The 13,213-nt window shown below is 51.6% G+C and overlaps 1 protein-coding gene across 1 annotated transcript; it reads right to left on the reverse strand.

Annotated features, from left to right (window-relative positions):
* Nucleotides 1–8,315: 8,315 nt before the first annotated feature.
* Nucleotides 8,316–10,927, reverse strand: LOC138359878 (serine/arginine-rich splicing factor 4-like). The gene is made up of 2 exons (XM_069319661.1): nucleotides 10,834–10,927; nucleotides 8,316–9,106 (listed from the first exon to the last, which is right to left on the reverse strand). Exons 1-2 carry the CDS (start codon nucleotides 10,925–10,927, stop codon nucleotides 8,316–8,318), a joined length of 885 nt encoding a protein of 294 aa, XP_069175762.1.
* Nucleotides 10,928–13,213: the final 2,286 nt, after the last annotated feature.

A 13,213-nucleotide genomic window follows, 5' to 3' on the forward strand; every position in this document is an offset into this window, starting at 1 on the left:
TCAACACTGCCCTCAGTACCAGCACCTGGAGGGTCAATTATCAGGGAAAGCGCCAAGCCATTGCGACTATATAGCACTTGGAAGGGATCAGGATAAGGAATTGGGGTTGGACGGGATGAAGGAATGGTGTCCAACCACTTGGACGGTCGGGGATTGAACGCCGACCTGCATGAAGCGAGACCCTCATACGTACGTACGGACGTACGAGACCTTCCTTATCTTCAGTCTTTCCCTTTTTCTCGTATTTCAGCTTTTCTATCTCTTTCATTTCTCTGTCTCAACCTTCTGTTGAATCTATTACATTCCAGCTTCACAATTTAGACGCTATTGTATACTAAAACTCTGCCTATTGCTATACGCGCATTACATCTCTCTTCATCTTACTATTTCAGTGTTACTCCTTAATTGGTGGTTGTGTGTCAGGTTGTTCGACCATCTAACTCTTGCTCAGCGGCTAAACACCATCATTAATCAGCCGCCACAGGTTCTAATTACCCACTTGGCCAATCTCACGAGTCTAGGTCAATTAATACTTTCTCTAAATAACCGAAGAGAGCTGTTAAGGGCACGTGAATAGGATAGGGGTGTTTTTGGTTTCTAAACGGAGGCAACAAGGCTGTTAGGAGACCTAATTGGTTGATAATGGGTTGTTAAACATTTACAGTGATCGACGAGATATTTTGAACATTATTATTATTGGCTGTTTTATTTTCTAGACCGTAGTTAGGCTTACTCGGGCCTCTGTTAGCGGCCGGAAGTTTGCTACTGTTAACCCGCCAAACACACACCGAAACTACGACGTTGGTACAACGTTCGAACAAGTTTTAACACCTCCTAACCAGTTATAACAACCAATATAGCAAGTTGTAACAACGTTCTAATACGTCATAAACACGTTAAGCCAAGATGTAACAACTTTATTACAAATTGTAACAAGCGAAAAATAGAGACAGTTTCGGTTTGTGTTTCCAGGGAAGAGGCTGTTATGGTTTATTAGACGACAGCAACTGTCTGGGGTTGTTTAGCGGTAGTTAGGTTGTTAAAGTTACCTGTTGCATGTCAACGCAGCGGCAACACTGTTATTCAACATGCTAGTAAACAGAAGCACAGATAAACACAAGCTTTACCGTCGACCATCATTGGTCCAGACACATGTTCCTAAATATATTTTAAATGTTGGAAATAAGTAAACGATTCAGTAATTAACACGATAAAGCCCAATTGTTAAGACCTGGAGCAATAAGTTGAGCGGCAGCATCCAGCCGGAAGTGAGAGAAGATCTCATCAAGTATGCACCCCAGAGCATCCCCGCCCCCCCAGCCCCCCTCACATAGACGACTGGTTCCCCCTGCCCCCCCCCCCCCACATGGGCGACTGGTGCCCCTCTGCGCGGTGCGCAAATATTAGTTTTCTTGCGGCCTGGCATGAGGAATTATCTGACTGACTCTCTGACGTAAGTCATAAGGCGAAGTTAAACATCTACGAGGAGTACCGTATGTACATTTACACTTCATAACTCTGGTTCTTTATGCAGTGTAAAAATGATGAGTCCCGGATCAGTCTACACCCACCCAGCCGTCTCCCAAACGGCCTCCCTACGCCCTCCCACGCCCATTCTTATCTTGACCAGGTCACTTGGTTTATCTGGTCAACCAGCCCGTTGAACGCGGCTGTATGCATGAGAGCTTAGATGATAAGGTATTCTTTAGAGGTGTACATGGAGTTCTCTTTTGAACTTGGTGAGATATCGGCTAGTTATGCCCTTGTGTATAGCATGGGTGTTGAACAGTCCTGGACCCTTGAATATAGAGTTCTGCCTTGGTGAACCTTGGTGAGGAAGGGTGTAGGGAGGACGGGTGTAGGGAGGACGGGTGTAGGGAGGACGGGTGTAGGGAGGAAGGGTGTAGGGAGGAAGGGTGTAGGGAGGACGGGTGTAGGGAGGACGGGTGTAGGGAGGACGGGTGTAGGGAGGACGGGTGTAGGGAGGAAGGGTGTAGGGAGGAAGGGTGCAGGGAGGAAGGGTGTAGGGAGGACGGGTGTAGGGAGGACGGGTGTAGGGAGGACGGGTGTAGGGAGGAAGGGTGTAGGGAGGACGGGTGTAGGGAGGACGGGTGTAGGGAGGAAGGGTGTAGGGAGGAAGGGTGTAGGGAGGACGGGTGTAGGAAGGGTGTAGGGAGGACGGGTGTAGGGAGGACGGGTGTAGGGAGGAAGGGTGTAGGGAGGAAGGGTGTAGGGAGGAAGGGTGTAGGGAGGACGGGTGTAGGGAGGACGGGTGTAGGGAGGACGGGTGTAGGGAGGACGGGTGTAGGGAGGAAGGGTGTAGGGAGGAAGGGTGCAGGGAGGAAGGGTGTAGGGAGGACGGGTGTAGGGAGGACGGGTGTAGGGAGGACGGGTGTAGGGAGGAAGGGTGTAGGGAGGACGGGTGTAGGGAGGACGGGTGTAGGGAGGAAGGGTGTAGGGAGGAAGGGTGTAGGGAGGACGGGTGTAGGAAGGGTGTAGGGAGGACGGGTGTAGGGAGGACGGGTGTAGGGAGGAAGGGTGTAGGGAGGACGGGTGTAGGGAGGACGGGTGTAGGGAGGAAGGGTGTAGGGAGGAAGGGTGTAGGGAGGACGGGTGTAGGAAGGGTGTAGGGAGGACGGGTGTAGGGAGGACGGGTGTAGGGAGGACGGGTGTAGGGAGGACGGGTGTAGGGAGGACGGGTGTAGGGAGGAAGGGTGTAGGGAGGACGGGTGTAGGGAGGAAGGGTGTAGGGAGGACGGGTGTAGGGAGGACGGGTGTAGGGAGGAAGGGTGTAGGGAGGAAGGGTGTAGGGAGGACGGGTGTAGGGAGGACGGGTGTAGGGAGGACGGGTGTAGGGAGGACGGGTGTAGGGAGGAAGGGTGTAGGGAGGAAGGGTGCAGGGAGGAAGGGTGTAGGGAGGACGGGTGTAGGGAGGACGGGTGTAGGGAGGACGGGTGTAGGGAGGAAGGGTGTAGGGAGGACGGGTGTAGGGAGGACGGGTGTAGGGAGGAAGGGTGTAGGGAGGAAGGGTGTAGGGAGGACGGGTGTAGGAAGGGTGTAGGGAGGACGGGTGTAGGGAGGACGGGTGTAGGGAGGAAGGGTGTAGGGAGGAAGGGTGTAGGGAGGAAGGGAGTAGGGAGGAAGGGTGTAGGGAGGAAGGGTGGAGGGAGGAAGGGTGCAGGGAGGAAGGGTGTAGGGAGGAAGGGTGTAGGGAGGACGGGTGTAGGGAGGAAGGGTGCAGGGAGGAAGGGTGCAGGGAGGAAGGGTGTAGGGAGGAAGGGTGTAGGGAGGAAGGGTGTAGGGAGGAAGGGTGTAGGGAGGAAGAAGAGAGGTGCCACAAGTGAGGAGACAATACTAGAGGAACAGTTGGTGGGCGGGGACCAATTAGCAGGAGCAGCAGTGCACTTCCCTCTTGTTGTGTCAACGGTTACCTTCACAACTCACTTCCCTGCTGGCTTACCCCTCCCCCTCTCTCTCCCTCCCTCCCCTCATTCTCTCTCCCTCACTCCCCTCCTCTCTCCCCCTCTCTCTCCCTCCCTCCCCTCATTCTTTCTCCCTCACTCCCCTCCTCTCTCTCTCTCTCTCTCCTGTGAGCACATGTTTGTTTAATGTCTGGATCAGCTGAGCATCTTGGCCCAAGGTGTTATAGGAGTGTGAGACGCCCTCAAGGAGACACTAAGTACCTTTGGTCCACCAGAAGGGAGAGAATAAGGTGCTCCGCGAGCTTTCTTAAACCGAAAACAAACACTTTTGATAATTGTATTTGGATATGACATTGCCTAAAATTACCGACCCAATCTGTCTCATCTTAACCTTTGTTATCTACTGATAAGGATCTTGGCCAAAACAAAGCCTTTTGTTGGCTTGCGGAAGATAGCAGGGCAAGCATCCCGCCGCCAGGATATCGTGTTATCACTATACATTTGGCCTCCTGGACGATACCGGGGAATACACTAGCCAGAAGAAAATGTATATACATGTTGGTTAGCATTGTAAATGTGTGGCCACGTCTGTGGTAGAAAATAATAATAATAAAAAAAACTGCCTCTCACTTGCAAAAGTAGAACATGTGTATAAATGTAACTGAGTCTCGTTATGTTGACCAGACCACACACTAGAAATTGAAGGGACGACGACGTTTCGGTCCGTCCTGGACCATTCTCAAGTTGATTGTGACTTGAGAATGGTCCAGGACGATCACAATCGACTTGAGAATGGTCCAGGACGGACCGAAACGTCGTCGTCGTCCCTTCAATTTCTAGTGTGTGGTCTGGTCAACATACTTCAGCCACGTTATTGTGAGTCGTTATCTTCCTAAACGAGCGCGGACTTAAGACAAGACATCATTGATTTAATAAAAAAAATGGAATTACTTAATGGTCTACGATGGGAGCCGGTCGGCCGAGCGGACAGCACGCTGGACTTGTGATCCTGTGGTCCTGGGTTCGATCCCAGGCGCCGGCGAGAAACAATGCGCAGAGTTTCTTTCACCCTATGTCCCTGTTACCTAGCAGTAAAATAGGTACCTGGGTGTTAGTCAGCTGTCACGGGCTGCTTCCTGGGGGTGGAGTCTGGTCGAGGACCGGGCCGCGGGGACACTAAAGCTCCGAAATCATCTCAAGATAACCTCAAGATAACCTCAAGAAGGGTCCTGAAGATGCAATAAGACTAATGCAAGTCTTCCCAAAATAGTAATGTCATTTCAACACTAATTATGCTAATTAAAACTTTTTGACCCGAGTCCCTAAACCAGGATATAGAAAGCAACGCTAATGAGATTTTTAATTAATGTTAGTAGGAATAATCTTGAAAAAAGTTATATTTGGTACAAAACACATTTGGTATATTGACCAAACCACACACTAGAAAGTGAAGGGACGACGACGACGTTTCGGTCCGTCCTGGACCATTCTCAAGTCGACCATTCCCTTCACTTCCCTTGTGTGTGGTCTTGTCAACATACTTCAGCCACGTTATTGTGACTCATCGCCTGCACATTTGGTATAGTAATTTAAATTTAAGCTTTTTGACATATACAGATAACTTTATTACTATTACACAATACACAGAGAGGTATGACAGTACATACCGTGATGTATATCAGTGAGATAATGAGACTGTGCGTCTCGTAACACCCTGCACATAGGTTCGAATCCTCATCACAGCTCCTATGGATTTTCTCCTAAATTATTATTATTATTGTTTATAATGAAACTACACAGACTAACTCGAGCCGCAGACATGAAGAGGTGTAGCTTGCTTCTCAGTGTATATAGACAGACCTTACTGTAGTCCTGTACTGGCACTACGTCTGGGTACGTGCCAAACATGTCCGGGTCCGGACTGACAAAACAAAGTGTCATGTGACTTTGTGCCAACACTAACCCCCTTTCCCCCCCCCCCAACCTCCCCTCCCCTCCTATCCCCTCCCCCCCCCCCCCCGCCCACCCACCTCCCCTCCCCTCCCCTCCAACAAATCTTGCAATATCATATTATATGAACCTGGAATTATTATTATGATTTGTCTTTGACTTTGTATATTGTAAAATATTATGCAGTGATGGCCACAAAATTATCAAAAAAATTCTATTATAATTTTTATGTAATTGGGTGTTATATGCAAGTCGTAGTGGGGGGGGTTGGGGTGTCGCCTGCTGGGGGGGGGGGGAGAGAGTGGGGGGGAGTGGAGGGGGGGGGGGAGTGGAGGGGGGGGGGGGAGGGATAACACACCTCACCCACTCTTTCCAACAAACTGCAATGTATTATATTTTGTTCATTAATTATGAAGAGTCCGTTAGGGTTGAGTGAGAGAGAGAGAGAGAGAGAGAGAGAGAGAGAGAGAGAGAGAGAGAGAGAGAGAGAGAGAGAGAGAGAGAGAGAGAGAGAGAGAGAGAGAGAGAGAGAGAGAGAGAATAATTATAACAACAGAGGGGAACCCTTTAAACATTTAAATACATAGAAATTACCCTTTTTAAACAATTCATTTGAATGGTTTAATTGCAAGCTAAATTACTTTACTCGAAAAAAGTCATGTTTCAATTAGCAGTGTCACTTTTCCACAAAACATTTTTTTCCTTTTCAGAATTTTCAAACAATGTAAGATATAACTTTGAACGTACTTAAATATTGATGCATTTTTTAATCATACTAGTAAAGCCTGTTTTATTAATACTACAACCTATATCCTCGTGTTTAGGTAGTAAACATACTAACTACCTGAACCACTGTACATATATTGACGTAAAGAGAATGTAGAAATCGGTACAATTTAATTAGTATAAATTGGAAAAGTTTTTTATTGATGTTGCAAAGAAAACTTAACCTAACCTTCCTAGGTCTAATTACTGAGGCCTAATATAGTACATATGTGATATATTAGGCCTAGGAATATTTAAATTTGGTTTTTAGCTTTATTTTTTTCTGACTATGAAGTGAATATTACCAAATTCTTCTGTCAAATATGTCTTAGTGTGTACGATGGTCGACATAGTTACTGTCCAAACAGTAGGATGGGTGGAATAGTCATTATATAAGATATTATAGCAACTGTTATATTCATGGGGAAAGTTATAGACCATAAGAGCACTAGGAAGATTAGCTCACTAATGTTGGTCACACTCGCTTCACCACTCACTCTATCATTATCTTGTCCCACTTAACCTGTTCTGTATTATCTTCCTGCTGCTGCTCCTGCTGCTGCCTCCTGCTGCTGCTGCTGCTCCTGCTGCTGCCTCCTGCTGCTGTTGCTGCTCCTGCTGCTGTTGCTGCTCCTGCTGCTGCTGCTGCTCCTGCTGCCTCCTGCTCCTGCTGCTGCTGCTGCTGCTGCTGCCTCCTGCTGCTGCTGCTGCTCCTGCTGCTGCCTCCTGCTGCTGCTGCTGCTCCTGCTGCTGCCTCCTGCTGCTGCTGCTGCTCCTGCTGCTGCCTCCTGCTGCTGCTGCTGCTCCTGCTGCCTCCTGCTCCTGCTGCTGCTGCTGCTGCTGCTGCCTCCTGCTGCTGCTGCTGCTCCTGCTGCTGCCTCCTGCTGCTGCTGCTGCCTCCTGCTGCTGCCTCCAGCTGCTGCTGCTGCTGCTGCTCCTGCTGCTGCCTCCTGCTGCTGCTGCTGCTGCTCCTGCTGCTGCCTCCTGCTGCTGCTGCTGCCTCCTGCTGCTGCTGCTGCTGCTGCCTCCTGCTGCTGCTGCTGCTCCTGCTGCTGCTGCTGCTCCTGCTGCTGCCTCCTGCTGCTGCTGCTGCTGCTCCTGCTGCTGCCTCCTGCTGCTGCTGCTGCTGCCTCCTGCTGCTGCCTCCAGCTGCTGCTGCTGCTGCTGCTCCTGCTGCTGCCTCCTGCTGCTGCCTCCTGCTGCTGCCTCCTGCTGCCTCCTGCTGCTGCTGCTCCTGCTGCTGCCTCCTGCTGCTGCTGCTGCTCCTGCTGCTGCCTCCTGCTGCTGCTGCTCCTGCTGCTGCCTCCTCCTGCTGCTGCTGCTCCTGCTGCCTCCTGCTCCTGCTGCTGCTGTTGCTGCTGCTGCTGCTCCTGCTGCTGCCTCCTGCTGCTGCTGCTGCTCCTGCTGCTGCCTCCTGCTGCTGCTGCTGCTCCTGCTGCTGCCTCCTGCTGCTGCCTCCTGCTGCTGCCTCCAGCTGCTGCTGCTGCTGCTGCTCCTGCTGCTGGCTCCTGCTGCTGCTGCTGCTGCTGCTCCTGCTGCTGCCTCCTGCTGCTGCTGCTGCCTCCTGCTGCTGCTGCTGCTCCTGCTGCTGCTGCTGCTGCCTCCTGCTGCTGCTCCTGCTGCTGCCTCCTGCTGCTGCTGCTGCTGCTGCTCCTGCTGCTGCCTCCTGCTGCTGCTGCTGCCTCCTGCTGCTGCCTCCAGCTGCTGCTGCTGCTGCTCCTGCTGCTGCCTCCTGCTGTTGCCTCCTGCTGCTGCTGCTGCTGCCTCCTGCTGCTGCTGCTGCTCCTGCTGCTGCCTCCTGCTGCTGCTGCTGCCTCCTGCTGCTGCTGCTGCTGCTCCTGCTGCCTCCTGGTGCCTCCTGCTGCTGCTGCTCCTGCTGCTGCCTGCTGCTGCTGCCTCCTGCTGCTGCTGCTGCTCCTGCTGCCTCCTGGTGCCTCCTGCTGCTGCCTCCTGCTGCTGCTGCTGCTGCTCCTGCTGCCTCCTGGTGCCTCCTGCTGCTGCTCCTGCTGCACCCTCCTGCTGCTGCTGCTGCTCCTGCTGCTGCTGCTGCTCCTGCTGCCTCCTGGTGCCTCCTGCTGCTGCCTCCTGCTACTGCTCCTCTCCCTGCTGGGTCCTCCTGCTGCTGCCTCCTGCTGCTGCTCCTCTCCCTGCTGGGTCCTCCTGCTGCTGCTCCTGCTGCTACTCCTCTCCCTGCTGGGTCCTCCTGCTGCTGCTCCTGCTGCTGCCTCCTGCTGCTGCTCCTCTCCCTGCTGGGTCCTCCTGCTGCTGCTCCTGCTGCTGCCTCCTGCTGCTGCTCCTCTCCCTGCTAGGTCCTCCTGCTGCTGCTCCTGCCTCCTGCTGCTGCTCCTCTCCCTGCTGGGTCCTCCTGCTGCTGCTCCTGCTGCTGCCTCCTGCTGCTGCTGCTGCTGCTGCCTCCTGCTGCTGCTGCTCCTCCTGCTGGGTCCTCCTGCTGCTGCCTCCTGCTGCTGCTCCTCTCCCTGCTGGGTCCTCCTGCTGCTGCTTCTGCTGCTGCCTCCTGCTGCTGCTCCTCTCCCTGCTGGGTCCTCCTGCTGCTGCTCCTGCTGCTGCTCCTCTCCCTGCTGGGTCCTCCTGCTGCTGCTCCTGCTGCTGCCTCCTGCTGCTGCTCCTGCTGCTGCCTCCTGCTGCTGCTGCTCCTCCTGCTGGGTCCTCCTGCTGCTGCTCCTGCTGCTGCCTCCTGCTGCTGCTCCTCTCCCTGCTGGGTCCTCCTGCTGCTGCCTCCTGCTGCTGCTCCTCTCCCTGCTGGGTCCTCCTGCTGCTGCTCCTGCTGCTGCCTCCTGCTGCTGCTCCTCTCCCTGCTGGGTCCTCCTGCTGCTGCTCCTGCTGCTGCCTCCTGCTGCTGCTCCTGCTGCTGCTGCTCCTCCTGCTGCTGCCTCCTGCTACTGCTCCTCTCCCTGCTGCTGCCTCCTGCTGCTGCTGCTGCCTCCTGCTCCTGCTGCTGCCTCCTGCTCCTGCTGCTGCCTCCTGCTCCTGCTGCTGCCTCCTGCTGCTGCTGCTCTCCCTGCTGCTGCCTCCTGCTGCTGCTCCTGCTGCTGCTCCTGCTGCTGCCTCCTGCTGCTGCTCCTGCTGCTGCCTCCTGCTGCTGCCTCCTGCTGCTGCTCCTGCTGCTGCCTCCTGCTGCTGCCTCCTGCTGCTGCTCCTGCTGCTGCCTCCTGCTGCTGCTCCTGCTGCTGCCTCCTGCTGCTGCTCATGCTGCTGCCCCCTGCTGCTGCTGCTGCTGCTGCTCCTGCTGCTCTTCCCCCACCTGGAACCTCCTGCTCCTCCTCCCCTGGCCAGGACTCCCAGGCGGGTGAGAGCCAACACTGATGGATGACGCGTCGTTCTTGCTTCATTCTTCCTCAAGTCTCGCTCCTTCGCTTTGTAATCTATCCCACTTCTTTTGTTGCTACTGTTGCCGTGGCTGTTGCTACTGTTGCTATGGCTGCTGCTACTGTTGCTATAGCTGTTGTTACTGTTGCTATGGTTGTTGCTACTGTTGCTATGGCTGCTGCTACTGTTGCTATAGCTGTTGTTACTGTTGCTATGGTTGTTGCTACTGTTGCTATGGCTGTTGTTACTGTTGCTATGGCTGCTGCTACTGTTGCTATGGCTGTTGCTACTGTTGCTATGGCTGCTGCTACTGTTGCTATGGCTGTTGTTACTGTTGCCATGGCTGTTGCTACTGTTGCTATGGCTGCTGCTACTGTTGCTATGGCTGTTGTTACTGTTGCTATGGCTGTTGTTACTGTTGCTATGGCTGCTGCTACTGTTGCTATGGCTGTTGTTACTGTTGCCATGGCTGTTGTTACTGTTGCCATGGCTGTTGTTACTGTTGCTATGGCTGCTGCTACTGTTGCTATGGCTGTTGTTACTGTTGCCATGGCTGTTGTTACTGTTGCCATGGCTGTTGTTACTGTTGCTATGGCTGTTGCTACTGTTGCCATGGCTGTTGTTACTGTTGCTATGGCTGCTGCTACTGTTGCCATGGCTGTTGCTACTGTTGCTATGGCTGCTGCTACTGTTGCTATAGCTGTTGTTACTGTTGCTATGGCTGCTGCTACTGTTGCTATAGCTGTTGTTACTGTTGCTATGGTTGTTGCTACTGTTGCTATGGCTGCTGCTACTGTTGCTATAGCTGTTGTTACTGTTGCTATGGTTGTTGCTACTGTTGCTATGGCTGCTGCTACTGTTGCTATAGCTGTTGTTACTGTTGCTATGGCTGTTGTTACTGTTGCTATGGCTGTTGCTACTCTTGCCATGGCTGTTGCTACTGTTGCCATGGCTGCTGAACACGAACGAGGGAACACGAGTGGAAATGTAGTACCCAAATGAGTCACAGATCATTTAGAACTTTTTTCAGTGTCATAGTTAACAGATGGAATGCATTAGGCAGTGATGTGGTGGAGACTGACTCCATACACAGTTTCAAATGTAGATATGATAGAGCCCAATAGGCTCAGGAACCTGTACACCGGTTGACAGGTGAGAGGCGGGACCAAAGAGCCGAAGCTCAACCCTCTCAAGCACAACTAGTATCGAGAGAAAATATGAAGGTTAAAATAATAGAGGAAAAGAATGGAAGAGTTCTTCCACCATTTGCTCTCCCTTACCCTTCTATCCACCCTTTCCTCTTTTTTATAATTCATCCTCTCTGCCATCCCCTTCCCTTCCTACCCTTTCCCCTGCCTTTTTCCCTTACCTTCTCTACCTCTAAGGAGCCACTGGAAGGAGCCAATCAGATCTCCCCTCTCAATGGAGGCGCCTCGCACCCCGCCACAAATATAAGAGGCCATTTTTATCCATTGAGTTCCCACACACACACTGGATCTGTAATATAATTAAGCTTAATGGTTGGGCACAGATGCCTCTATAGTGTGTGTGTACTCACCTAGATGTGCTTCCAGGGTCGAGCTAAGCTCCTTGCTCCGCATTCCGAACGTTCTTAGATTAATGGAGTGACATTTCTCACGATGTAATTACCTAAGTGTAGTTACAGGATGAGAGCTATGCTCGTGGTGTCCCGTCTTCCCAGTACTCTTTGTTGTATAACGCCTTGAAACTACTCAAACTTTGTATGTGTGTGTTTATGTACACGTGTGTGTACGTGTGTGCATGCGCGTGTGCCAAAATACGCGCGTACACTCGCGCACGAGGTACGTAACCTGGAAAAATACAATTTTGAACGTGGGTCAATGGGCGGCAGGATGGATATTTCAACCCAACAATGTTTAGCGTGGCTGAGTTAATTGGCCAGCTTTACCTGGCCAGGTGTGCGTGCGTGCGTGCGTGCGTGCAACATTATGACACCAGAGACAATTGTGGAGCCTGTTGGGCACAGTCACCAGCCACAAGGTAAACACACCAGGAAATATTCAGCCTAGAGCCCAAACACTGCCAAATGCAGCGCCACTTTCCTTGGTTATCTTGAGATGATTTCGGGGCTTTAGTGTCCCCGCGGCCCGGTCTTCGACCAGGCCTCCACCCCCAGGAAGCAGCCCGTGACAGGTGACTAACTCCCAGGTACCTATTTTACTGCAAGGTAACAGGGGCATAGGGTGAAAGAAACTTTGCCCATTTCTCGCCGGCGCCTGGGATCGAACCCAGGACCACAGGATCACAAGTCCAATGTGCTGTCCGCTCGGCCGACCGGCTCCTTAACTAAAGCAAAATCCAAGCTACAACATTTCTGCTTGGCAACTCGACCCTTTCAACTAAGAAGATTCAGATATTTTCGGCGACATAACAGATTACACGACAAAGTCTCACAACTAAACCACTCCAACGTGGAAACTGAAATATGGAAAAAAATAAATTCCTATTTGTCATATCAAGACGTTTTAAACAAAAATTTTCCGAACTGACAACTCAAGCTCGATCAGCTGAGCAAAGTAAACAAACTGAGAACCTCCTATAAAGTTAGGAGAGGGCAGGGGGGGTAGAGGTGGGGGTGGGGGTGGAGGTGGGGGTTGGGGTGGGGTGGGGGGGGGAGTGGTGGGGAGGAAAGGGGGTGCCGAGAAGAGTTGGGAGGTGGGGAATATTGTGTATTATTATATAAATAATGTGTATTATTTGGAACTTTTGTTTGTTGGTGCTAATTTTCCATTGCTTCTCAAACAACTTTGAGAAGCAATGGAAAATTAGCACCAACAAACAAAAGTTCCAAATAATACACATTGCGAAAAGAAACCCTGACCCCATCATCCTTGATAACCAGCCCATCCAATATGCGGAGGTAGGCAGAATACTGGGACTTATGATAAATAGAACAGGGATACAAATTCATGTAAGGGACCGACTAAACAAAGCCAAAGCAGCATTAGGAAAACTGAGAAGATTCCGAAGCCTCAGTACTAACATTCAGATCCACCTATATAAGGCTCTAGTTCGGCCGCATCTAGAATATCCCCCAGTACCACTACACACCATAAAGAAAACTAATATGCAGAAACTGCAAGCAGTACAAAATAAGGCGCTAAGGAGAGCAGCAAAACACCGTCCACCATATGATCAGACAATCCAGGAGCTCCACGAACTCCTGAACATACAGCCACTAAACATCAGACTGCAGCACCAAGCCATCAGGGTATGGAACACCATCGAAATGTTAGAGGACCCAATGTTTGAAAGATTACTCCAAGATGAGACGCCCCGCTCCCACAGCTGGTGGCCCAGGAGCCTCGATTCTCTGGACGAAAACCCCGCCCCACAGTATATAATCCCAAGATGAGTTATATATGTATATATATGAACAGTTCATATATGTGTATGTATGAACAACACGATAAATAATATGTATGACAACTCGATAAATAATAATAATAAAATAAAGAGCATTAAACAGAATAACGTGTGTGGAAGCATCGGAGTGTGTATATATGAATGCTTCACAGCATTCATCTATGGACATCCATATATGGTGAAACACATGTGAAGAACCTCTCACACACTCACAGCTCCCTGACAAGAGGGAGCCAGCTTAGCTTAGCTGCCAACACCCACACATCGTGTCAGCAAGGCGGACAGCCCGCCTGCTTTCATACCTCTCACTGTATTTCCCACTTCTATACTTCCCTTCACCT

This window comes from Procambarus clarkii, chromosome 93 (genome assembly GCF_040958095.1).
Source record: "Procambarus clarkii isolate CNS0578487 chromosome 93, FALCON_Pclarkii_2.0, whole genome shotgun sequence".
Classification (NCBI taxonomy): Eukaryota; Metazoa; Arthropoda; class Malacostraca; order Decapoda; family Cambaridae; genus Procambarus; species Procambarus clarkii.